This window comes from Callithrix jacchus, chromosome 16 (genome assembly GCF_049354715.1).
Source record: "Callithrix jacchus isolate 240 chromosome 16, calJac240_pri, whole genome shotgun sequence".
NCBI classification, from domain to species: Eukaryota; Metazoa; Chordata; class Mammalia; order Primates; family Cebidae; genus Callithrix; species Callithrix jacchus.
This window is the reverse complement of record NC_133517.1, coordinates 53,375,222-53,400,472: the sequence shown is the minus strand read 5'-3', so window position 1 is coordinate 53,400,472 and position 25,251 is coordinate 53,375,222. Positions and strand designations below refer to the sequence as shown.

The 25,251-nt window shown below is 53.4% G+C and overlaps 1 protein-coding gene across 50 annotated transcripts in view; it reads left to right on the top strand.

Moving 5' to 3' along the window:
• The window catches only part of MROH1 (maestro heat like repeat family member 1), a 109,550-nt gene that overhangs the window by 73,177 nt on the left and 11,122 nt on the right, over positions 1–25,251 (top strand). For 22 of the 50 annotated variants that reach the window (XR_013527973.1, XR_013527974.1, XR_013527971.1 and 19 more), the window contains 17 exons: positions 9,406–9,513; positions 9,684–9,828; positions 9,937–9,977; positions 10,226–10,367; positions 10,704–10,756; positions 11,147–11,254; positions 11,535–11,654; positions 11,925–12,047; positions 13,184–13,330; positions 14,289–14,411; positions 14,661–14,740; positions 14,949–15,063; positions 15,172–15,267; positions 15,927–16,031; positions 17,960–18,095; positions 18,226–18,338; positions 19,515–19,667. Coding sequence is in view for 44 of the 50 variants with exons in the window: in XM_078352916.1 (XP_078209042.1) it covers positions 9,406–9,513; positions 9,684–9,828; positions 9,937–9,977; positions 10,226–10,367; positions 10,704–10,756; positions 11,147–11,254; positions 11,535–11,654; positions 11,925–12,047; positions 13,184–13,330; positions 14,289–14,411; positions 14,661–14,740; positions 14,949–15,063; positions 15,172–15,267; positions 15,927–16,031; positions 17,960–18,095; positions 18,226–18,338; positions 19,515–19,667 (1,908 nt within the window). In the remaining 6 variants the exon portion in view is untranslated. Of the gene's footprint in view, positions 1–9,405; positions 9,514–9,683; positions 9,829–9,936; positions 9,978–10,225; positions 10,368–10,703; positions 10,757–11,146; positions 11,255–11,534; positions 11,655–11,924; positions 12,048–13,183; positions 13,331–13,432; positions 13,460–14,288; positions 14,412–14,660; positions 14,741–14,948; positions 15,064–15,171; positions 15,268–15,926; positions 16,032–17,959; positions 18,096–18,225; positions 18,339–19,514; positions 19,668–25,251 lie in introns of all 50 variants that reach the window. The other 28 variants (XR_013527972.1, XR_004735183.3, XR_004735184.3 and 25 more) reach the window with 4 other exon arrangements.

Sequence of the window (25,251 nt, the reverse complement as noted above, 5' to 3'; positions counted from 1 at the left end):
ATATTGATGGTTACTGACTGATCAGGGCAGTGGCTACTGAGGGTTAGGGTGGCTGTGACAATTTCTTAAAATCGGGCAACAGTGAAGTTTGCTGCATTGATCGACTCTTGCATTCACAAAACCTTTCTGTCTTCTGCACTGCTAGCATTTTACCCAGAGGAGCTCTCAGAATGGGGGGCAGTCCTCAAACCCCGCCACTGCTTTATCAGCCAAGTTTATGGAACACTCTAAATCCTTTGTTGCCATTTCAACAGTGTTCACAGCCTTTTCACCAGGAGCACATTCAGTCTCAAGAAACCACTTTCTTTGCCCATCCAAAACAAACAACTCATCCATTCCAGTTTGATCATGAGATTGCAGCAGATCACTTCCATCTTCAGACTCCGCTTCCAATTCTAATTCTCTTGCTCTTTCCACCACATTTGCAGTGACTTCCTCCACTGATGTCTTGACCCCCTCAAAGTTATCCATCAGGTTTGGAATCAACTTCTTCCAAACTCCTGTTCATGTTGATATTGTTGACCTCTTCCCATGAATCACAAATATTCTTTTTTGTGTGTGAGATGGAGTTTCGCTCTTGTTACCCAGGCTGGAGTGCAATGGCACGATCTCAGCTCACCGCAGCCTCCACCTCCTGGGTTCAGGCAATTCTCCTACCTCAGCCTCCCGAATAGCTGGGATTACAGTCACCTGCCACTGTGCCCAGCTAATTTTTGTATTTTTAGTAGAGACGGGGTTTCACCATGTTGACCAGGATGGTCTCGATCTCTTGACCTTGCGATCCACCCGCCTTGGCCTCCCAAAGTGCTGGGATTACAGGTGAATCACAAATATTCTTAATGGTATCTACTATGGTGAATCCTTTCCAGAAGGTTTTAAATTTTTGTTGCCCAGATCTGTGGGAGAAATCACTATCTATATGGCAGCAATCAGTCGCCTTATGATTTCTTCTTTCTTCTTTTTTTTTTCAATAGGGTCTCACTGAATAACTCAGGCTGGAGTGCAGCGGCTCAATCACAGCTCACTGCAGCTTCCGCAGCTTCCTGGACTCAATCAATCCTCCCACCTAAGTCTCCTGAGTAGCTGGGACTACCGGCACGCACCAACATGCTTAGCTAATTTTTGTTTTGTTTTGATTTTTTTATTAAATATAGATTTTGCTATATTGCCCAGGTTGGTCTTGAACTCCTGAGCTCAAGTAATCTGCTCACCTGGGCAACAGAGCGAGACTCCATCTCAAAGAAAAACAAAAAAAACAAAGAAAGAAATAATAAAATGCTCTTAAAATGTTCTCCATGGCAGCAATAAGGCTGTTTTGTTTTCTCTTAGCTTTTCCTTTGCCTTCATTACAACTCACACCTGTAATCCCAGCACTTTGGAAGACTGAGGCTGGTGGATCACTTGAGGCCAAGAGTTCGAGACCAGCCTGGCCAACATGGTGAAATTCCATCTCTACTAAAAATACAAAAATCAGCCGAGCATGGTGGACTACACCTCTATTCCCGGCTAGTTGGGAAACTGAGGCAGGAGAATCATTTGAACCTGGGAGGCAGAGGCCACAGTGAGCCGAGATGGCGCTACTGCACTCCAGCCTGGGCAACAGAGCTAAACTTCGTCTTGGGAGGGAAAAAAAATGCTCTGGCCAAGCACGGTGGCTCAAGCCTGTAATCCCAGCACTTTGGGAGGCCAAGGCGGGTGGATCACAAGGTCAAGAGATCGAGACCATCCTGGTCAACATGGTGAAACCCTGTCTCTACTAAAAATACAAAAATTAGCTGGGCACGGTGGCACGTGCCTGTAATCCCAGCTACTCGGGAGGCTGAGGTAGGAGAATTGCCTGAACCCAGGAGGTGGAGGTTGCGGTGAGCTGAGATCGCGCCATTGCACTCCAGCCTGGGTAACAACAGCAAAACTACGTCTTAAAAAAAAAAAAAAAAAAAAAATGCTCTTTGCTGAATCTCCTGAACAACTTGTTACAGTTTCTGCTTCACCGTGTACTTTTGCTATGGAGATGGCTTCTTTCCTTGATCCTCATGACCCAACCTCTGCCAGCTTCCAGCTTGTCTTAACAGCTTTCTCACTACTCTTAGCCTTAGCAGAGTTGAAGAGAGTTGCTCTGGATTAGGCCTTGGCTTAAGGGAATGTGTGGCTGGTATGGTTTTCTAGGCAGACCATTCAGACTTTCTCTGTGTCGGCAATAAAGCTGTTTTTATTCTTATCATTTGTATGTTCACCAGAGTAACACTTCATTTCCTTCAAGAGCTTTTCCTTTGCATTCACAGCGGGGCTGACTAGCACAAGGTCTGGCTTTTAGCCTATTTCATCTTTTAACATCCTTCCTCACTAAGCTTAGTCATTTCTGGACTTTGATTTAAAATGAGAAATGTGCAAATTTTCTTTTCACATGAACACACAGAGGCTGTTATAGGGTTTAATTGGACCAACTTCAATATTCTTGTGTTTCAGGGAACAGGGAGACCATAGCAGAGGGAGAGAGGGAGCGCCAGGCACTGTGTCAGGACACCCGGCATTCACTGACAGGGAGCCCCCGGCACTGTTTCAGGGCACCCGGCACTGTGTCAGGACACCCGGCATGCAGTTACAGGGAGCACCCAGCACTGTGTCAGGGCACCCGGCACTGTGTCAGGACACCCGGCATTAACTGACAGGGAGCGCCCGGCACTGTGTCAGGACACCCGACATTCACTGACAGGGAGCGCCCGGCACTGTGTCAGGACACCCGGCATTCAGTGACAGGGAGCACCCGGCACTGTGTCAGGGCACCCGGCACGGTGTCAGGACACCCGGCATTCAGTGACAGGGAGCGCCCGGCACTGTGTCAGAACACCCGACATTCACTGATAGGGAGCGCCCGGCACTGTGTCAGGACACCCGGCATTCACTGACAGGGAGCGCCCGGCACTGTGTCAGGGCACCCGGCATTCAGTGACAGGGAGCACCCGGCACTGTGTCAGGGCACCTGGCACTGTGTCAGGACACCCGGCATTCAGTGACAGGGAGCGCCCGGCACTGTGTCAGGACACCCGGCATTCACTGACAGGTAGCGCCGGCACTGTGTCAGGACACCCGGCATTCACTGACAGGGAGCTCCCGGCACTGTGCCAGGGCACCCAGCATTCACTGACAGGGAGCGCCCAGCACTGTGTCAGGACACCCGACATTCACTGACAGGGAGCACCCGGCACTGTTTCAGGGCACCCGGCACTGTGTCAGGACACCCGGCATTCAGTGACAGGGAGCGCCTGGCACTGTGTCAGGACACCCAACATTCATTGATTAAGCTTGCAGTCTTACTGCAGTTCGTAGCACCCCAAAACAATTATGATAGTAACTTCAGAGATTGCTAATCACAGATAAAATAATAAGGAAACAGTTTGAAATATTCCAAGAATTAGCAAAATGTGACACAGAGACACATAGCAAGCACATGCTGTTGAAAAAGGCGCCCATGGACTTACTGGACACAGGCCTTCCCCAGATCTTTAAGTTGGAAAAAATGGAGCACCTGTGAAATGCAGTAAAGCAGAGTCATTGAGACAAGGTCACACCCGAGACGGACAGTGAAGCAGAGTCACTGAGACAAGGTCACACCCGAGACGGACAGTGAAGCAGAGTCAGTGAGACAAGGTCACACCCAAGACGGACAGTGAAGCAGAGTCACTGAGACAAGGTCACACCCAAGACAGACAGTGAAGCAGTCAGTGAGACAAGGTCACACCCAAGACAGACAGTGAAGCAGTCAGTGAGACAAGGTCACACCCGAGACGGACAGTGAAGCAGAGTCGGTGAGACAAGGTCACACCCGAGATGGACAGTGAAGCAGTCAGTGAGACAAGGTCACACCCGAGACGGACAGTGAGGCAGAGTCAGTGAGACAAAGTCTCTCCTGAGATGGGCTTGCTTTCTTGTTTTCATTGACACATAATAGATGTACATATACTGGGTACATGTGATAATTTAATATATTCATATTATGTGTAGAGATCAAATCTGGGTAACTGGGATATTCACCACCTTGCATGTTTGTGTGTTTTTTTTATTTTTAATGCTAGAAGCATTCTAATTATTCCTTTTCGGCTATTTAGAAATGTACAATAGATTATACTGTGATCTATAGTATAATCTATAGTAGGGTAACCTCTAGTCACCCTACTGATCTATAGGGTACTAGGTCTTTTTTCTCAATATATATTTGTACCCATTAATCAACCTGCCTTCATCCCCCCACCCCCTACCCTTGCCAGCCTCTGGCACCCACCAGCCTCTCCGTCTCCATGAGAGCCACTGTTTTTGCTCCCGCCCGTGATAGGTTTCCATGAATCCCCTTTATCAACTTGAAGAAATTCCTATTTCTAGTTTTCTGAGACTTATGGATTGATGTCAAAGTTGAAACACTTTCTGTGCATCTGTTGGTGAAATTATGTATTTTTTCTTCTTTTGACTGTTAGTATGGTAGATTACATTGGCTGCTTTATTTTTTTTATGAGATAGGGTCTTGCTTTGTTATCCGGGTTGGAGTATAGTGATGCAGTCTTGGCTCACTGCAGCCTCAACCTCCCAGGCTCAGACAATCCTCCTGCCTTGGTCCCCCGTGTAGCGGGGACCTCAGGTGGCCACCAACACATCTGGCTAATTTTTAATTGTGTTTTTGTAGGGATGGGGTCTCTCTAATGTTGCCCAGGCCAGTCTGGAACTCCTGAGCTCAAGCAATCTTTCTGCTTCAGCTTCCCAAAGGGCTGAGATTATAGGCAAGAGCCACAGCACCTGGCCGTGATTGCTTTTTCAGTAAAACATTTTTATTATGGTAAAATAGCATAAACTTTACTGTCTCAACCAATTTTAAGTGTACAGTTCAACATTAAGTGCATTCACATTGCTGTGCAACCATCACCACCTTCCAGCGCCACAGCTTGTCCATGTTCCCAAACAGAAACTGTCCCCATGAAATGCTAACTCCCATCCGGCCATTCTACCTTCTCTATGAATTTCACTGCTTGAGGTGCTTCATGTAAATGGACGTAAACTGTGTTTGTTCTTTTGTGTCTGGCTTCTCCCACTCAGCATAAGGTCCTGAATGTTCTTCCATGGTGTAGCAGGTGTCAGAATTTCCCTCCTTCGGGGCTGAATATTCCCCGTGTGTAGACTCTTCCCCCCTTAAGGCCGAGTCTTCCCTGTGTGCAGATGCCTGTTTGCTTACTCCATTCATTCCTTCATGGACACTTGGGCTGCTGCCACCTTCTGGCTGCTCTGAATAATGCCGCTGGGAAAATGGTTGCTTTGTAGCAAGTTCTGAAATTGGGAAATAGGAGGGCTCCAGCTTTGTTCTTTTTCAAGATTGTTTTGGCTATTTTGGGTCCCTTGAATTACCATGTGAATTATTTTGGGATCAGATTGTCAATCCTTGCACAGAAGTCACTAAAGTCTTTGTATCTATGAACATGGGATGTATTTCTATTTATTTAGGTCTTTAATTTCTTTTAACATTATTTTAAAATTATTTAGAGTATAAGTTTTACACTTCTTTTATTATATTTATTCATAAATATTTTATTATTTTTGATGCTATTGTAGAAGGAATTATTTTCTTTCTTTTTTCTTTTAGTTAGAGTCTTGCTCTGTTTCCCAGGCTGGAGTGCAGTGGTGCAATATCGACTCATTGCAACCTCTGCTTCTAGAGCTCAAGCAATTCTCTTGCCTTAGCTTCCTGAGTAGCTGGGATTAACAGGCACTCACCATCATGCCCAGCTAATTGTTGTATTATTTTATTTTATTTATTTATTTATTTATTTTGGTAGAGATGAGGTTCCACCATGTTCGCCAGGCTGGTCTCAAACTCCTGACTTCAAGCCATCCACCCGTCTCAGCCTCCTAAAGTGCTGGGACCACAGTACCCAGCCTGAATTATTTTCTTAATTTCATTTTAAGTTTATTCTTTGCTGCTATATAGAAATACAATTATTCTTTCATACTGATCTTGTATACTGCAATCTTGTTGAACTTGCTTATTAGTTATAATAGTTTTTATTGGATTTTTTAGGATTTTGTATAAAGAATATATCATCTGCAACTATAGTTTTACTTCTTTATTTTCAATCTGGATGCCTTTTATTTAATTTTCTTGCTGAGTTGTCCCAGCTAGAACGCCCAATACTGTTGAATGAAATGGTGTGAACAGACACTCTGGCCGTATGTCTTCTCTTTGTGTAGAAGCATTTAGGCCAGCACCATCAGGTGTGACTCCCTCTGTGGGCCTTCACCAGGTCACACATGCCGCCTTCTAGTCCTGCTTCGTTGAATGTTTTGAAGAAGTTCTTAATTTTATATGCTTTTTTTCTGTGTCTAAGAGGAGCTTGTCATTTTTGTTCTTTATATGATATAGTATATTTCATTAGGTGATTTCAGATGTTAAGCTTGCATTCCTGGGATAAATCCCACTTGATCATGGTGTATAATCATTTGTATACATTGTGGTGTTCAGTGTGCTGGTATTTTGATGAGGATTTTCATGTCTACATTTATAAGAGATCATGGTGTATACTTTTCTTATGCCTTTGTATGGTATTCTTTGTATAATTTATACACACATACACATGTGCATACATGCACAATTTTTTTCCAACTTGAGAAAATTTGAGACATTGTGTCCCTTTGTCACTGACTACCAAATACCTTATTTCCTAAGAATGAGGACATTGTTCTGCATAACCATAGTCCAGCTGTTGGAATCAGGAAATTCAGCATGGAGGCCACAATGTTACCTGATCATGTGCTTCCTCAGTCATCCCAGTTCTGTCCCTTTAATTGCTTTCTGGTGCAGGGTGCAGCCCAGACACATACTTTGTGTGGCTGCTGTGTTCGGTTAGCCTCCTGCCCTGGTGTTTTGTTGCCTGGATACTTTCAAAGAATTGAGACCAGCTATTTTGTTGAGTAGCTCAAGTGTGCTGGTGTCTCCTCATGATCTGACCCAGATGGTGCAGTTTGGGAGGAATCTCATGAAATCTTGCGTGCCCCACCAATGTGTCGTATTGGGGGTCCCAGTGTTAGCTTGTTTCCATGTTGATCTTGTTAAGTCTGATCACTTGTCTGTGCTCAGTTTCTGCACTGGAAAGTTGCTGCTTCCTCCTTGTAGTAAATGAGTAGTTTGTAGGGAGATCTTTGGAATTAAGTAAACATCTTCTTGTGATTAAACTTTAGTCAGCATCAGGCCAGGTGCAGTGGTTCACACCTGTAATTGCAGCACTTTGGGAGGCCAAGGCGGGGGGATCACTTGAGGTCAGGAGTTCAAGACCAGCCTGGCCAACATAGTGAAGCCCCATCTCTACTAAAATTACGAAAACATTAGCCAGCTTGGTGGCGGGTGCCTGTAATCCCAGCTCCTCAGGAGGCTGAGGCAGGAGGTGGAGGTTGCAGTGAGCCAAGATCACCGCACTGCACTCCAGCCTGGGTGGCAGTATGAGACTCCATCTCAGAAAATAAATAACCTGTAGTCAGCATCAATTGTTTTTATCATCCATGGATGATTTTCTAACTCCAGTGATACTGCTGTGCTTACTTCTTTGGCCTCTGTTGTGACAGAGCCTCTTCTGTTCTTATGTGCATACGTCTCTCTCAGTGTGGACTCCTGTTCTTATGTGCATACATCTCTCTCAGTGTGGACTTCTGTTTTGCTGTTTTACGTAATGATCCATGTGCGGTTCCTGTTGCTGACCTGTTGTTCAAACTGACCCACACTTAGTAGCACCCGTTCGAGCACACAGGCCCCTGTCTTGAGGCCCGGTTTCCCTTTCTGGTGCAGGAAGGCGTCCCCGCTCACTGAGGGCTCCCTGTGCCTCTGCTCTTTGGGCCCTTCAATGAGCCTCTCCTCTTCCTTTCTGGGAAGCTTGCTCCTTTATTTCTTGAGTATTTCTTGCCCTTGTTTTTGTATTACTTTGACTCTGGTTATCTGTTACCTGAACACTAGCACTGCTGTCTTTACATTTTTTTTTTTAGACGTCTTCCTCTTCTCTGCCAGGCTGGAGTGCAATCTTCACCCCCTGAGTTCAAGCTATTCTCCTGCCTCAGCCTCCTGAGGAGCTGGGATTACAGGCACCTGCCACCACGCCTGACTAATTTTTATATTTTTAGTAGAGACAAGGTTTCACTCTGTTGGCCAGGCTGGTCTCGAACTCCCAACCTCAGGTGATCCACCTGCGTTGGCCTCCCAAAGTGCTGGGATTACAGGCGTGAGCCACTACACCTAGTGTCTTCACATCTTTTAGCCTTTTCTTCTTTCATTCTTTTAAAATTTCTTCTTCGTTGAAGTCTTCAGCAGTCTGTTCTTCCAAGTTAGTTATTTCTTCCTCAGTGAGTCGTTACATTATTCGTTTCCTGAATTGAATCCTTTATTTCATGGTGATGGTTTTTCATACCCTGTCTCAGGGTTTTTCCCTGTTGTGGTACTTTTGGTGCACTTTTTCACGTAAGCATTGTCCTCGGTCTCCGTCCCGACATTCGTGTTTCTGGTGGAGCTGGAGTATGTCCTCAGTGTTCGGTATCAGGTAGTTTGCAGTTTCTGTTTGGTTTCTTTATTAACCCAAACGATTTTCACGATCTTTAAAATCTCTAGGTCGATAGGTTTTCAGCGTTGTTGTGGATCTGCGTTTTGTTGTTATATTGAATCTGGCCGGACTGATTTCCGCTTCTAAGTGTTGGCTGCAATGTTATTTTTGCCCTAATGGTCGGGATCTCAAAGTGGCTTGTGTGTGTTTGGTATAAAGGTCCACCTATATTTTTAGAGCCTGTAAAAATTGATGTTCAAGGCCTAAATATCACTATTTTTTTTTCTGTGTGACTTTTGGCTTCTGAAAGACAGAGATTAGAAGTCCCTGCCATGTTGCCATTTTTTCAATGCCTCTTTGTTGTTGAGCTTTTACTTTTTGGTATTTCAAAACCTGAATGGAACGTGTGGGAAACAGAAGTCATCTTGCAGGGACGCCTCCCAGGGAGCCGAGTGTACACAGAGGACACAGGCATCCAGCCCGCCGTGGCTGCCGAAGCTGGGTGGAGTCCTAGTGGGAACCAGGTTTTCTGACATGGTTAACGTTCCCACGGAGGCTGTCTGCTTCCTCCCCCTGCAGGCATTGCAGCGTCAGGAGCAGAGTCACTTTATATAGAGTCAGTAGCCTAGGAAATGCTCAAGGTTTTGTTTGTTTTGGGGATGAGAACTGAGGCAGGTGAGCCTGCTTTCTTGGGTGATCTTAGCGGAGATTGCCTTTCCTGTCTGTGGCAGGGGGTGCGCCTGTCCCGTGGCAAGGTCTGGGATCTGGCCTGCTTCCAGGCAGGCTGTGTCCTCAGGCCCAGAGCCACGGCCACCCACACATGCTTTTGCCTTTTGCCTTCCTCCAGCCTGAGAAGCCAGGACCCAGCAGCAAGGACTCCAAGGCCGACAGCGTGCGGGCTATCAGCGTGCGCACTCTCTACCTAGTCAGCACCACCGTGGACAGGATGAATCACGTGAGTGCATGGCACCCGTCCCTGCCTGGTGACAACAGAGCTCTCCAGGGTAGTGGCCCAGGGTGCTCAGGCCCAGCAAAGGGTCTGTCTGAACTTTCAAAGCTCTGGCAGGGCCCTGTCTGCATGGAACCTCCTCTGGGCAGATGCAGACCAGGCCCTCTGCCCCTCAGGTCCTCTGGCCATACCTGCTCCAGTTCCTCATCCCTGTGCGCTTCACCGGGGCCCTGACTCCACTCTGCAGGAGCCTCATGCATCTGGCACAGAAGAGGCAGGAGGCTGGGGCTGACACCTTTCTCATCCAATATGACACCCACGGTTCGCACCACACCCTACCTCCCCACTGCTGCCCCCACCTCCCCATCCTCCAGTTCCTGATCCCAGTCCCAGGCCCCCTCACTGACTGTTTCCACCTCTCGTCTCCAGCTAGCCTCCCGTCTCCCTATGCTGTAACTGCAAGACTGTTGGTGAGCCTCGCCCTTTCACAGCATAACCGGTGCCCCCATGTGTCCCCGTGCTCCACCCAGGCTGGGAAGGAGCTACCTTCTCAGTGGGCAGCCACGGTTGGGGCTCAGGCATGGTTTTCCTCTACATGGGCAGCCCAGCTTCAGGAAGAGCCAGGCCCCCTCTTGGGTGCTGTGGCCCTGCAGGGGCAGGTTGTGGGCACGGCAAGCACTCCCTGCTCAGACCTGGCTCCCAATCTGCCTATCTTCAGGTTGTGTCTTCCAGCCCCTACCTGGGGGACGGACGTGGGGTGGTGGCGCTGCGTCTCCTCAGTGTTCTGCACCCTAACATTCACCCTTTGCTGGGTCAGCATTGGGAGACAACTGTCCCACTGCTGCTGGGGTACCTGGATGGTGAGGCCGGGGTCAGGATGGGTGCATAGTCCTGTGGGGAAAGCAGCTCTTCTCTGACCACACTTTTGCTAGGTGGCACTAGGGTGGCCAGTGGGGATTAGGGTTGTGTAACTGGAAAAAACAGTCTCCCCTGTGGTCCAAGAAGGGCCCCAGATGGCCTGGGGCTTGAAAGGCTCTCCCACTGGATGTTTCCTGAGAGCAGGTGGGGGGCGGAGGGGCAGGTAGCGCTGGTGGGGCCTGGCTATGCTGAGCACCCTCAGCTTCAGGGCAGGTGCTGGCCTCTGAGCCCCACTTGTGCATGTTGGAATGGGCTGGCCTGGGCGGCTGTTGTTTCAGAGCATATGGAAGAGACCCTGCCACAGGAGGAGTGGGAGGAGAGGCTGTTGATGGTAAGCACCGGGGCTGGTCAGAGCATGGCCCACCCTGGGCCTTTAGGCATTGCATGGCCTGGGGACTGTTGTGGTGGCAGAGGCTGGGCCACTTGCCCCAACCTCACTTTGTGGTGTGGCTGGGAAGCCAACGAGAAGGCACAGTCGAGGCTGAGGACTGTGACAAGGCACCAGGCGCCTAGCAGCCACAGCCCCAAGCGACGGGGGCCTCCTCTCACCCTGCCTGGTGAGCCAACTGCAGCCTGGCTGCCCACCGAGGGTTTATCCTACCACCCCCGGCCTCCGCTGGAAGGTGCCCGCAGCCCCTGCAGCGACGGTGACATGCCCAGGCTCCAGCCAGCCCTGTGAGGGCCCAGGCCCCCAGCCCCTCAGTGGCATCTTCGCCCACAGTTCCTGCGAGACACCCTGGCCATTGTTTCTGACAACGTGTGGATCTGCCAGCTGAGCCTGGAGCTGTGCAGGCAGCTGCCCTGCTATGATGGGGCGCCCCAGGAGAAGGTGGGGCCTGCTGGGGTGCTGAGTGTGGTTGTTGGGCTCTGAATTCCTGGGTCTCGTGTCTGTTACTTGCCGTCTGGGCCTGTCTTGGCAGAGCCTCCTCATGGTGGCTGAGGCCTGGGAGGTGCGAGAACCCACCATCTCCACGTTATTCCTCAGATGTTGCCCTGGACTCATCGTGCAGTTCTCACCAGTGTGTGGGCGGGAGGTGCATTCTGGGGCAGCGCTGGCTCTCCCTGTACTTGGGAGTCAGGCACAGCCGTGTTCTCTGGTTTTGTTTCAGAACTTCCTGTACAAATGCATAGGCACCACCCTGGGTGCTGCTTCAAGTAAGGAGGTGGTGAGGAAGCACCTTCAGGAGCTTCTGGAGACGGCCAGATACCAGGAGGAGGCAGAACGCGAGGTGGGGTCCCTGTCCCTGCAGAAGCCCTGGACCCCCCAGGGCTGGAGGTTCTTGGCCACCTGCTGTTCTCTGAGGCAGCCTGTGCATGCATGTGTGCATACATGTGTGGTGTGCATATGTGACAGTGTGTGTGTACACAGTGTGCAGCTGTGTATGCAGGCATGCACAGGGGTGTACATGTGGGTGTGCCTATGTCCACGCATGACAGTGTGTGTGCGTGTGTGGCAGCAAGGGCCCTCCCCTGCCTGGGGTGAGTATGCTGCCCCCCAGGGCCTCGCCTGCTGCTTTGGGATCTGTGCCATCTCCCACCTTGAGGACACGCTGGCCCAGCTGGAAGACTTCGTGAGGTCAGAGGTGTTCAGAAAATCCATCGGCATTCTCAACATTTTTAAGGTGAGGCTGACATGGGTGCAAGGCTGGGGACAGCTGTCTTTCCACAAGTTTGAGGCTCAGGGCGTGCCCTGCAGGGTGGGGTGGGGCAAAAAAACTGGTTTAGTCTCTGGAGCACTTTTTGCTCCTGCATCCCCGCCATGTGTGGGGCATGTGTGTGGGCGTACCCAGTGGGGAGGGGGCAGAATGGTCTCCTGGAGGCCAATGTAGCTGTGGCCAGGGCTGAGTCTCTGCCAGGCATGGGTGATGAGAGGGGCTCGTGGCCGGCACAGGCCTCTGCCCACTAGTGGCTGGTAGATTCTGCGTTTTCGCCAAAGCGACTGGCTGTGCTGGTGGAACCTTAGCCTGGTTTAGGGAAGGAGTGGGCCCCTGCTGCAGGCCCCCACCCCGGCCGTGGTCCCTCTATTTTCTGTGTCCCATAACTGTGTCTCCGTTACAGCATCTCGGGGCTGGGCCAAGCTCGCAGGGCCTCTCAGCCCTTGCTGGGCAGGTGGGGGCAGGTCTGCAGCACAGCGCAGCAAGGGTGGGGCCTTGAGCTCCTCTGGGCTGCCTTCTGCCTGACCCTCCCATGTAGCCTTGCTATATCGGCCTTCATCCTCTGCCACTCAGTGCCCAGTGGGTCTGTGCCTGGCTGGCTTCCTGTGCTCCTGGCCCTTTCTTTTTTTTTTTTTTTCGCTCTTGTTACCCAGGCTGGAGTGCAATGGTGCGATCTCGGCTCACCGCAACCTCCGCCTCCTGGGTTCAGGCAATTCTCCTGCCTCAGCCTCCTGAGTAGCTGGGATTACAGGCACGAGCCACCGTGCCCAGCTAATTTTTTTATTTTTAGTAGAGACGGGGTTTCACCATATTGACCGGGATAGTCTCGATCTCTTGACCTCGTGATCCACCTCCCTTGGCCTCCCAAAGTGCTGGAATTACAGGCGTGAGCCACTGCGCCCGGCCCTGCTCCGGGCCCTTTCAAAGAGGCTCTCCCTATCCCCAGACTCAGGTAGCCCTGCTTGGCTGCGCCACACCTCTGCTGTCACTGACTGGCTCTGGCCCTTCATCTGGGAGGACTGCAGGAGTCTCTGAGGCCGAGGCTTCCTGTTGGGGAGTGTAATTGTGTGACTGAAGTCCCACTGGTTCCTCTGGCCTCTCAGGACCGAAGTGAGAACGAGGTGGAGAAAGTGAAGAGTGCGCTGATCCTGTGCTACGGGCATGTGGCAGCCCGGGCCCCCTGTGAGCTGGTGCTGGCCAAAGTGGAGTCAGACATCCTCCGGAACGTCTTCCAGCACTTCAACACCAAGGTGAGCATCGTGGGGGGCCTGCCACACCAGGGGCTGGGGCCTCCAGGGACTCACACTGGTGCCAGCCTCACATCTTAACTCATTTCACTTTTTGTTGTTCAGGTTCTGGGAGTAAAGATAGAAACCAAGGTACAGTGTGTAGGAATTAAGTGCTGGGGCTTCTCCCCTCTTGGCTCTCCTCTGGGTGGGCTGAGCTTCATGGGCAGAGGCTGGAAGGGGAGCTTGCTGGGGCTTCCTGGTCTCAGTCCCCGGGGGCCTTCTGAAGTATCACCCAGGGCTCCTGCCCTGGCCTGGGCCCTGGACGGCAGTGGGAAGAAGGGAGGCGTCTGTGCCTTAAAGGGGCTGGGTCGTGGGCTATTGCCCCACCCCACCCAGGGAGTTCAGCCAGCCTCACCCATCCCAGGACAGCTGGAACCTCCTCTGGCTCTGCTCCCCAATGATCATGGGGGCTGCACCTCCCCGGACCTCTGTGAGCACCTAGGAGAGGGGCCAAGGCCCAAAACCAAAGTGGCAGTGCAGGCTCCACTGGCCCCCAAGACCTCACCACAGCCTCACTAACAAGTTTCCCTTCTGTCATCCCCGGCACTAACCTGACCAGACCCTCTCTCGGGACAGTCAGCTCCTCCTTGAAGAACAGGCACTTCTGGTTCTCCTGTGGTGGTTGGGAGGGTGGGGCTGTTCTGAGAGACTCTTTCTTCCCAGCCCCTGGAGGGCTCTTCTGCTGTGGGGGACTCTCTGGTCACACCACACAGCGTCTGCTCTACAGTCTGGCTTCCCTGGAGTGTGACACAGGGGATCCGTGGGTCCCCCTCTTCTTCTACATGGACTTTGATAAGCAGGAGGCTCCTTTGAGAGCAAAGTGCAGCACATCTGGCTTCAGAGGAAAGAAAAGGGGTGTGTGCAGGTTCAGCCCTGGAGAGCAGGCATGGGCAGCTCCTGTAGCTCTGTGTCCTTGCAGGACCCAGCCCTGAAGCTGTGCCTCGTCCAGAGTGTGTGCATGATCAGCCACGCCATCTGCAGCAGCACCCAGGCTGGCTCCTTCCACTTCAGCCGGAAAGCAGAGCTGGTGGCACAGATGATGGTGAGTGCGGTTGTAGCCTGGCTGATCCTTAAGCAGCTTCCTGGGAGACTGAGGTCAGAGGTGGGGATGGGGAGCACCAAGGGTGATAACATGAATATAGCCTGGGAACATGGGAGGGGCTGTGTTAGGGACCAGTGGGGCTCTGCTCCTTGGGTGCTGCCTGTCACATAGTCTGGGAGGCAGAGGCTGACCAGGGAGGAGAAGCTGGTGCTTCCTCCAAGGGCTGAGTCACGCACCTGCCTCACCCAGGAGTTCATCAGGGCAGAGCCTCTGGACTCCCTGAGGACACCTATTCGGAAGAAAGCCATGCTCACCTGCACTTACTTGGTGTATCCTTTCCTGCCTCTGCACAGACCCATGCATCTTCGTGTGTCTGTGTGTGTATGTGTGTGTGTGTGTGTGTGTGTGTGTGCTGCATGGGGTGCTGCCATGGTCTGGCGCAGATTAAACATGGCAGTGGCTGTGCTCCATGGAGGTTGCTGGGTGTCCAGCCTCAGCCTTGGGATCATTGTCTGGGGCCCTTAACTCGCCGCTTAGCTCCGTGGAGCCAGCGCTGGACAAGCAGGCCTGGGCGGATGTGATCCGTGGCTGCCTGCACAGTGTCATGGCCCTGCTGCCTGAGCCCAAGGGGGAGGACGGAGGCTGCCAGGAGGTATCCCGGTGTTTCCCTTGCCTGTGTCCACAACTGTGGGAGCAGCGGGAAGGCCGCTGTAGGCGGTGGGGTCACTGGTGGGGCCGGATGGCCTGGCTCTCCTTCCAGTCTCTGTATCTGGACACCCTGCACGCCCTTGAGGATCTGCTGACTAGCCTTCTACAGCAGAACATGACGCCCCAGGGCCTGCAGATGATGATTGAGGTGTGCAGGGATGGGAACTGTCGTGGGGGCGGGGATGGGGGCACGGAGGGGGCTCCACCTGGCCGCTGGCCCCTCACCTGCCTCTCCTGGCTCTCTCTCCCCATGGGGGCACCACAGGGACAGTTTGGTGCTCTCTGCAGTTGGGGGCAGTTTATGAACAGGCAGGTGCACCCCCCCCCCCCGATCTGGGCCAGCAAGCAGATGGGGAAGCCCTGACCGTGGTGGGACCTCTGGAGTCTGTCCTCCTCTCCTGCCACTTCATGGTGCGCGGATGGACGGGCCCATGGGTACTCATGGCTCCTGACTGTCTGGGGGCCACTGCCAGGGTGGTGCTGCAGTGAGCTAGGGCAGGGCTGACCCCCATGCTCAGAGTATGTTCTTCTAGGACCAAGGTGGGCACCAACCTGTGCCTCCACAGTCTCTCTGGCCCTGGGTTCACCTGGGCTGGCCTGTGTCTATGACCAGACTGGAGGACAGAGTGGCAGGGCCAGAGGAGCTGTGGTGGCCTGTGGTGGCACCACTCTGGGTCCCCAGCTTGGCCCCCTGTAGGCTGGTAAGGATGGCCCAGCAGGGACACTGAGCTGGCCCACAATGCACAAGGCTCCTGCTCCCAGGGCTGCCCTCTGAGCAGTGCCTGTGTGAAGCCCCCTCTTCCTCAGCACCTGAGCCCGTGGATCAAGTCCCCAAGAGGTCACGAGCGGGCACGGGCCCTGGGCGTAAGTGCCCACCTGCTGCGCTACTTCCTGGAGCACCTTCGTGTCAGCGTGAGTACCTGGGTCCCTGGCCAGGGTGCTGCTCCCTGAGACACTCATGACCCAGACTGCAGGCAGGCTTCCTGGCTTCCTCTGGCCGCCACCCCAGCTCACGCCACAGTCCTCTCCCTGGAGATGTGGATTGAGGGCCTGTCAAGGCTGGGAGTTGTTAGGCATGGCTGCCCAGAATGTAGTCCATGGTCATCAGGGGCTACTGTTAGCCAGGAGGAACGTGCGCCTCTGGTCTCCAGGGCTTCACTGGTAAGCACAGTGCTTGATTTGGTTGACAATATTTTTTTATCATGTTCCAGAAGCATCTGTTTATTTTAATTAGAACTTTTATCAGGAACAGATAGTAGATTTTGCTAAATATCTTTTTGTCATCTATCAGGATTATTTTAGGCTTTTTTTTTTTCTCTCTCTCTCTTTTTTTCCCTGAGATAGGGTCTCACTTTGTTGCCCAGGCTGTAGTGCAGTGGTGCAAACATGGCTCCCTGCAGCCTGGAACTCCTGGGCTCAAGTGACCCTCTTGAGTAGCTGAGACTGCAGGTGCATGCCAACACACCCAGCTAATCTTTTATTTTTTGTAGAGATGGAGTTTTGCTACATTGCTTAGGCTGGTCTTAAACTCTTGGGCTCAAGCGATCCTCCTGGCTTGGGTTCCAAAAGTGCTGGGATTACAGATGTGAGCCACTGCACCTGGCCTTTTTTTAATGCACCAAAACTTTCTTTTCTTTTTTTTTTTTTTTTTGAGAACATGTCTCGCTCTCTTACCCAGGCTGGAGTACAGCAGCATGACCTTGGCTAACGGCAACCTCCACCTCCTGGGTTCAAGCGATTCTCCTGCCTCCGCCTCCCGAGTAGCTAGGATTACAGGCACCCACCACGCCTGGCTAATTTTTGTATTTTTAGTAGATAGGGTTTTGCCATGTTGGCCAGGCTGGTCTTGAACTCCTGACCTCAGGTGATCTGCCAGCCTCACCCTCCAAAAGTGCTGGGATTACAGGCATGAGCTGCCGCACTCAGCTGAAACTTTCATCTTTATGTGAGCAAATCCTGTGTGTTGAGGGCTGCTCCCACCTGCATGCTTTTGTGGTCTGCCATCATATAACCCTGGTCTGGCTGCAGTGTCCCTTGGTGCGTGGTGCGGCATGTGTCTAACCTCACCAAGAACATGGCGGCTTACCCGCAGTCTTCAGCTGACATTCCAGCCTTGCCCTGAGTTGAAATTATTTCTCACTCATGGTGATTTTGGGGATGAGAAGGTTCATTGGCACCAAGGTAGATGCCAGGTTTCCGTCTGATACAGCATCAGAGCCTGGGAGCCAGTGCAAGGGCAGGGTAGGAACACCTCCCAGGAAGGCCTCTCATGTGAGGGCTGAGAAGGGAGCAAGTGGTGGGAGGGTAACAGGTACGTATGCTGGGGAGGAGGTGTGCAGGTAGGGGTATGGTGGGGGCAGGACTGAGGAGAACACAAAGGCTCTGGAAGGTAGGACCAGAACCAGTCAGGATGTAAGGGTCTTGTACAGTTCTGCCCCTCACCCAAATCAGCAGAGCCCGTGTGCTCCTCCCACCCCGACCTGCCCTCTGTTGCCCACTTGGGGGGCCCCCTCCTAATCCTGGTTGTCTGTCTGCCTGCACACACCTGCTTATCCTACATTGGCATGGCCTGCCCCTTCTTGTAGGGGCCCAGCATGGGATCCTATGTGATCTGGGTGTAGACAAGGTGTGGTCAGAGCTGAGCTGAGCGGGGGCCCACGCTGGAGTGGGAGGGGAGGGAGGAGCTCACTGGGAGCCATGTTGGCCACAGCAAGGGCGCAGAGTTTCATGGACACTAGCAGCACTCCTGGCCACACTCTAGCCCTCCTCTGGGTGTAGGTGGCATAGGTGGCATCTGCCCACCCCCAGCGTTCCAATAGCCCAGCTATCTCCTCCTCCAGGCCCTGGTACCCTTCCACAACCTGGGCCTACTCGTCGGCCTCTTTTCCCCAAGGTGTGCAGACCTGTGGCCTGCCACCCGCCAAGAGGCTATGGACTGCGTCCACTCCCTGCTCTACCTCCAGCTCGGCTATGAGGGTGAGCCCTTGTCAGGGATACAGAGGCCAGTGGTCATGCAGGGGTGCCGGGAGGTATGAGGTACAGAGTCCAGGCTGCGGGATCACCAGGGAGGGCTTGGGCCCGACTGCCCATTCCTGCCACCTCTCAGGCTTCTCCCAGGACTACCGCGATGACGTGGTGGAACGGCTCCTCAGCCTCAAGGATGGCCTCGTGCACCCTGACCCCGCCATTCTCTTCCACACCTGCCACAGCGTAGGCCAGGTACCAGCTGGGAGCTCTGCGGCCGGAAGGCAGGCCGGCACTGTCTGGGGCTAACAGGGACTTCCGAGGCAGCACCTGGCCTCCCCTAGCCTCTGTAAGTGCCACCATGGCCAGTGGGCAAGGAGCAGGGGCCTGGGTGTTTGTGTTGCTGGCGCTGCCCTGGACTGGCCCCATCACCCACATCCACCTACGCTGGGGCAGTGCAGTCCATGCAAGAGGAAGGTGCTGTTTGTCTTGAGACTTGGCAGAGGCTGAGGAGGGAATGGGATGCCACAAGGCCCGGCCGCCCTCTGCCTGCCACTTACGCCCTGGCCTGCCCATGAACGTGCAGTTTTCTGCAATAGAATCTCCAGGGGCTGCTTTGTGCAGCACTTGTGCCCAAAGCCTACCCGAGAGCCATGTAGGGGGCTGGGGTCATTGTCTGCGGGGTGCAGCGGGCTCTAGCCCTCTTGCCAAGGGGCCAGGGCCAGGCCCTGCCATCGGCTCCAGCTGGTCAAGGTGCTTTGCCCACTGCCATTTGGAGGGAGGATGGCCCTGGGCACTGCATCCCTCTTAACCCTGCCTGGTCCACTCTGAGGCTCAGCATGTTAAAACACAAACTTGCGTTCTATTAAAGAATTGCATTTCAAAATAAAGTCCCTCCAAGGGGATAAGAAAGCTGCCCCTCCCTCAGTGCTCTCATGTGGGGCACTGCCTGTCTCCCTCTGATGCTTAGGAATGGCCTTCCAGGTCCAGAGACTGTGTCTCCTGCAGAGGAAGGAGGGTGGGTCAACTGGGCCCTTTCTGGTGCTGGGATTACAGGTGTGAGCCAAGGCCCATCTGCCCTTGACCCCGTGTTCTAGAGAACTCCAGGGTGACTGCACCACAGGCTGCTCCCAGCCTACTTCACTGGCCAGAGGGAGCCGAGGAGGGTGCTGTGACCCAGCCTGCAGCTGCCCAGGCACCACCTTCTGGGAGCCCGCCACGCTGTAGCAGGCCCTGGTAGCTTCTGGAGAACAAGACCCCACCCACGTGCTTTGAGCTTATTGAAGGCACAGGGCTGGAAGGCGGGGCAGGGCTTCAAGGAGGGACATGGCCTTCTGCCCTGACGCAAGCCCTTGAGACAATGCCTATGAGAAGTGGTGTTGGAGGTGCTCCCCTTTCCTCCCCAACCTTCCAGCATCACCTTCCTCCTAGATCATTGCCAGGCGCCTCCCACCAGACCAGCTCATCAGCCTCTTGCTAACTATGTTTGAGGGCCTGGGAGACCACGACCAGAACTGCTCCCGAGCAGCTACCGTCATGATCAACTGCCTGCTGCAGGAGCGGGGCGGAGCTCTCCAGGAGAAGGTGGGAGAGGGTGGGAGGTGTGGGGTGGGTGGGGCAGGAGCGGGGCGGAGCTCTCCAGGAGAGGGTGGGAGGTGTGGGGTGGGTGGGGCAGGAGTGGGGCGAGGCTTAGGGAGAGGGTGGGGTAGGGTGGGAGGGCAGGGCAGGAGTGGGTCTCCAGCTCCAGGAGACAGTTAGAGAGGGGAGGGCAGGGAGGGCAGGGCAGTGGCTCCCGGAGAGGTGGTACCTCGGGTGTGGGCGTGATGAGGCTGGCCCTGGCCTGTCCTGCACTGCCCTCCCTGGCCCTCCCAGGGTGTGACCCTCACTGCTCTGCCCCTTCTCCCTGCAGGGCTGCTATGGACAAATCTTTCTCTTATTTCTGAAGACAGGGGTTAGAATTTGGCAAAAACAGTTGCTGAGAGAATAAGGGGGAAAAGGAAATGGAAAGGCACGTGAAAGCATTAATGTTTCCTGAGACCTGGCTGAGCCCCTCCTCGCATTGCTGGTGTGGACATGGACGGAGGGCTCACCTGGGTCCCCAGGAGGCCACCGAGCTGAGGGATACCAGGGTCCAGCGGTGGGCCTCTCCTGCTGCCCCGCCCCTCATTCGCCTCACCCCCGTGTCTGGGGCCATCCCAGCCCCACCACTGCCTCTCACTATGTGGCCTTCATGCAGTCGTTTGCAGCTGATGCTCAGTGCTAACTGTGACGCTCAGTGCTGTGTAAGGCTCAGTGCCGCGTGTGAGGCTCTGCCGCGTGTGATGCTCAGTGCCGTGTGTGAGGCTCAGTGCTGTGTGTGAGGCTCTGTGCCGCGTGTGACGCTCAGTGCCGTGTGTGAGGCTCAGTGCTGTGTGAGGCTCCGTGCTGGCAGCCGCTCTGCGCAGATGCCTGAGAGGCACGTCAGAAACGCACATCCTGTGTTCCAGCCCTTCTGGGTCTATCGGGCTCCCATGGGCCAGCTGGTAGCTGGGATGGGTGCTCATGAGTCTTCAAGAGGCCTGAGGCCCGGGACCCAGTCTCTGCACAGAGGAATTCTCAAGCTCTGTGTTCAAGTGAAGCATCAGAGTGTGGGGCATCAGGAAGCTGCTGGGACATCCGCAAGCAGAGCATCCCACCCACTCCCATGGCCTCCCCTCGAGTCCCCCTTGTCACCCCTCGGGCACCAACACTGCCCCACAGTGCAAGACCACTGCACTGGCTTGGCATGTGCGTCGTATACATGGAACCCAGTGTCCACGTGTGGTCCCTTGGTCTCAATGTGCATGTGTGTGAGGTTGTGCCTGTCATCACTACACTTGCCTGTTGCCCACACTCCACAGCGAACGTATCACGATTGTTCATCCGTCTGTCTCCATGAACACTTGGGAAGGTCCCAGTTACGGCTGTCACAGGCTCCAGGTCCTTTGGAGCTGAGGGCCCGTTGCAGCTGGGGACATGCCCACAATAGCAACAAGACTTGAAGGCCAGGCCCTGGTGCTCATCCCTGGACGGGGGCCCTCTCTCCTACGACAGGAACACGGCTGGCTCCTGCATGCCTGCCTTGCCCATCGATGTATTTCCCACCCTTGGAATGAGTGTGTGGCGGCTTCGTGTTAGAGTTTCGTTTGTGTTTCTCAGTGGCTTGTGGAGGTGAACACTCATCTGTGTGTTTACTGGCTACCTGGCTGTGTCCTTTGGAGATGCCAGTCTTTCTGCCTGTGCTTTTCTTATTGATTGGTAGGAGTGCTTCCCCCGCTCCACAACCCCAAGACAGAGTCTTGCTCTGTCACCCAGGCTGGAGTGCAGTGGCGCGATCTCGGCTTATTGCAACCTCCACCTCCCAGGTTCAAGCGATTCTCCTGCCTCAGCCTCCCAAGTAGCTGGGATTATAGGCGCACACCACCATGCCTAATTAATTACTGTATTTTTAGTAGAGAAGGGATTTCACCACATTGGCCAGGATGGTTTTGAACTCCTGACCTCAGGTGATCCACATACCTCAGCCTCCCAAAGTGCTAGGATCACAGGCACGAGACACCGTGCCCAGCTGGTGGGAGTGCTTTCTGTGTCTGGGATATACATGCACAAAGTTTCTCCACTGGATATGCACATGCTGCACATAGTTCCCTGGAGGGGTGTGAGCAGGAATGTACCGTGGAGAAGAGAGTGTTGGTGGGGGGCCCACGCCATGGGAGCTGTGCACAGTGTGGTTTCTGGAAAGCCATGTCCCAGTACTACTGCAAGGCAGGAGGAAGAGGTTGAGGGTGGAGATGCTGGCATCAGGACCCAGGAGGTACGGGAGGCCGGAGGGTGGTGGAGGCAGAGTGTGATGCTCAGTGCGGCCATCGAAGGTTTGGGTTTTATTGTGCAGGCAGTGGGGCCCCAGGTCAGATCTGAGGGTAGTAAGGTCCCCTGGCCACCTCTGCAGATGGTGAGAGAAGGACCAGGCTGGTGGTGGCGGCCCCAGGTGCTGGATCAGGCTCAGCGTGGGATGGACTGGCCTGGGTGCTGGCATCAGCCTCATGTGGGAAGGACCAGGCTGGCGGCGGCAGCCCCAGGTGCTGGGTGGGGCTCAGCGTAAGATGTGCTGTGTGGTGCTTTTCCATGTGTCTGTGTGCATGGACACTTGGGCAGATTCTCCCGAATGTGGGTTTGCAATTTTTCTTCAAGTCCCTACCTTCAGTTCTTTGGGGACATGCCCAGAAGGGGAGTGGCCGGATCACACTGAGGCCGTTGCTGGGCTTTTTGCACAGCGGAGCTGTCCAGCTCTTTTCTTCCCAGCCCAGGTTTGCCCAGCCGGGCAGAGGCATTACTGACCCCCAGGCTAACGCTTTGAGAGGCCTGCAGCACAGCCCCACAGGCACACCTGGAGCCAGCATCACGTACCCAGCTGTCATGTCAAACCTCTGTGTTCTTCCCTGCCCTGAGACCCTTGCAGAGACAGGCTGATGCTGTTGGGCTTTGAGTTCCTCTGACATTGAATCAGAACATGTGGCCCTATCAGGTGACATATCACCTCCCCCAGCGTAAAATGACCATGAAGTAGAGAGTGCAGAGGGCAGGACAGCACAGCAGGCTCCTGAGGCCGGGCGTGTCCAAGGAGGAGGCAGCTTTCCCAGGGTTGAGAGGATGTGCGGGGAGGCTGAGGAAAGGACAGGAGAGGAGGAGGGTCCATGTGAAACAGGTGGTGGTGAAAGTGGCGCTGCCACCTCGGGAAGGCCAAACGGAGTTGCCAAGTGACCCAGCAATCGCGCCCCAGGGATCTTCCTAAGAGAATGGAGCACGGTGCGCACAGCAACCCATTCCCAGCAGCGCTGCTCATGCCATCTGGGAAGCAGCCCAGGGCCTATCACTTTGCAAATGAATAGGGAAAATTAATGTGGTCCATCCGTGCGACAGAGTATCACTGGGTCATAAAGGGGCATGAAGCTCTGACACAGGCTATGAGGCAGATGAACCTGGAAAACATCATGCTCAGTGAAAGAAGCAGACACTGAAAGCCATAATCATATGAGCCCATTTTCACGAAATGACCAGAATAGGCAAATCCACAGTGACTGACAGGAGAACAGAGGTGACCAGGGGCTGGGGAGCAAATGGGGAGTGACTGCTAATAGAGACTGGCTATTTCTTTCTTTCTTTCTTTTGAGACAGGGTCTCGCTCTGTTGCCCAGGCTGAAGTGCTGTGATATGATCACAGCTTACTACAGCCTCAACCTCCTGGGTTGAATTGATCCTCCATCCTCAGCCTCCCGAGTAGCTGGGACTACCAGTGTGCACCACCATGCCCAGCTAATTTTTTGTATTTTTCGTAGAGACAGAGTTTCACCATGTTTCCCAGGCTGAGACAGGTTTCCTTTGGGGGTGATAGTTGTACACCCTGAGTGCACTGGAATCCTGGAACTGTGCATTTACAATGGTACACTCTGGGGCTCTGAATTACATCTCAGTGACCCGGGCCAAGCATGACAGGAAGGGAGAGGACCTTGCACAGGGGCTCACCATGGAGGGAGGAGCCACAACCCAGAGACCAGTTGAATAGTCTGGTAGGTGTGAGGTGCAGCTGAGCCTTGCAGAGTAGACAGCTGGAATCCTGCCCCTCGTCCTGGGACCACATGGATTTTGCCCAGCAGTCCGCAGAAGCAGGAGCTTGCTCAAGACTATGTGTTAGAGTCGACAGCTAACAGGTGACCGTGAAAACCGCCCCCACCCTGCAAGCCCTCCACCCCCAGCACACCCAGGCTGTTTCCCTAGTTTGTAAAAAGCATAGATTCAAGCGCACATATGCACCAACGGGTTCAAGTTGCTTAAAAAAATAAATATGCAGGCCGGGCGCGGTGGCTCACGCCTATAATCCCAGCACTTTGGGAGGCCAAGGTGGGTGGATCACGAGGTCAAGAGATCGAGACCATCCTGGTTAACATGGTGAAACCCCGTCTCTACTAAAAATGCAAAAATTAGCTGGGCATGGTGACACGTGCCTGTAATCCCAGCTACTCAGGAGGCTGAGGCGGGAGAATTGCCTGAACCCAGGAGGCGGAGGTTGCGGTGAGCCGAGATCGCACCATTGCACTCCAGCCTGGGTAACAAGAGCGAAACTCCATCTAATTTAATAATAAAATAAATATGCAAAAGTAAAGAAAATATTGGAGAAGGTAAGTAAACCCACGAAACAATTAGCAAGACAGACTTCTGTGAGACAAGTCATGGGAACAGAGCCGGCATCCATGAAAGCAAAATGTAATTCAAGGAAGATGTTCTGGAAAAAAAAAAGCAAAACGTAAAGTGGAAGAGGAAAAATATGTGCATGGAAGAGATCTGAAGAACAGTAGAGTATATATATCCACAAACAACTGTGTTCTCAGACACTCAAAAAGCTACCGTGAAAGCAACAGATTTTTGAGAAAATGCCAACATTGATGAGAAGGTGGGCAAGCCCAGTGGACCCATAACTACTAAGGTGGTGGAAGTAGTTGCTCTGGGCATCCACTGGAGTCACCCAGGCTGCATGTTGGCAGAGGGGTAACTGCCCCTCACACCACTCAGGAGAATGGAGAGGCTGTGTCAGCAGCCAGTGTGGGTGGCACAGCCCAGCAGCTCAGATAACATCATGGGGTGATCAGCTTGGTCTTGGCTTTAAAGTGAGCCTGTCTGCAAAAGTCACTCCCTGGAGCCAGGAGTACAGAGGAAACCAGTGGGCATGCAGCAGGCAGCTTCCACAGCCCTGGCAGTTGTCTTGTCAGAGACGTAGCCGGGCTAGAACAAGGGACTAATAGGTAGAGAAAAAGGCAAAGAAACAGGTCATCAGAACACAGCTGCTACTGCAGGGAGCCGGGCACTCAGCTCTGCACTGGAGGTCTTGGAATAAAAGCAGTGTCAAGAGGTTTACAGCTCATTTGAGAGCGGCAGTGACCAGGAAGGATCAGCCTGGGCACCTTCCACTGGGCATGGCTCCTGCACTCCTCAGCCGTGTCTCGCCACGGTGTGGCGTCACCAAGTGGCGGGGGCCTGGCCCAGAAGTTTCTGCTGTCAGAATCTTCTCCAGTTCTACCTGCTGTTGCACCTTGAACCAGCCCCTTCTCCTTTCCAGCTGCCCAGGCTATCTGGTGGGTCCCTTGGCCACAGCCAG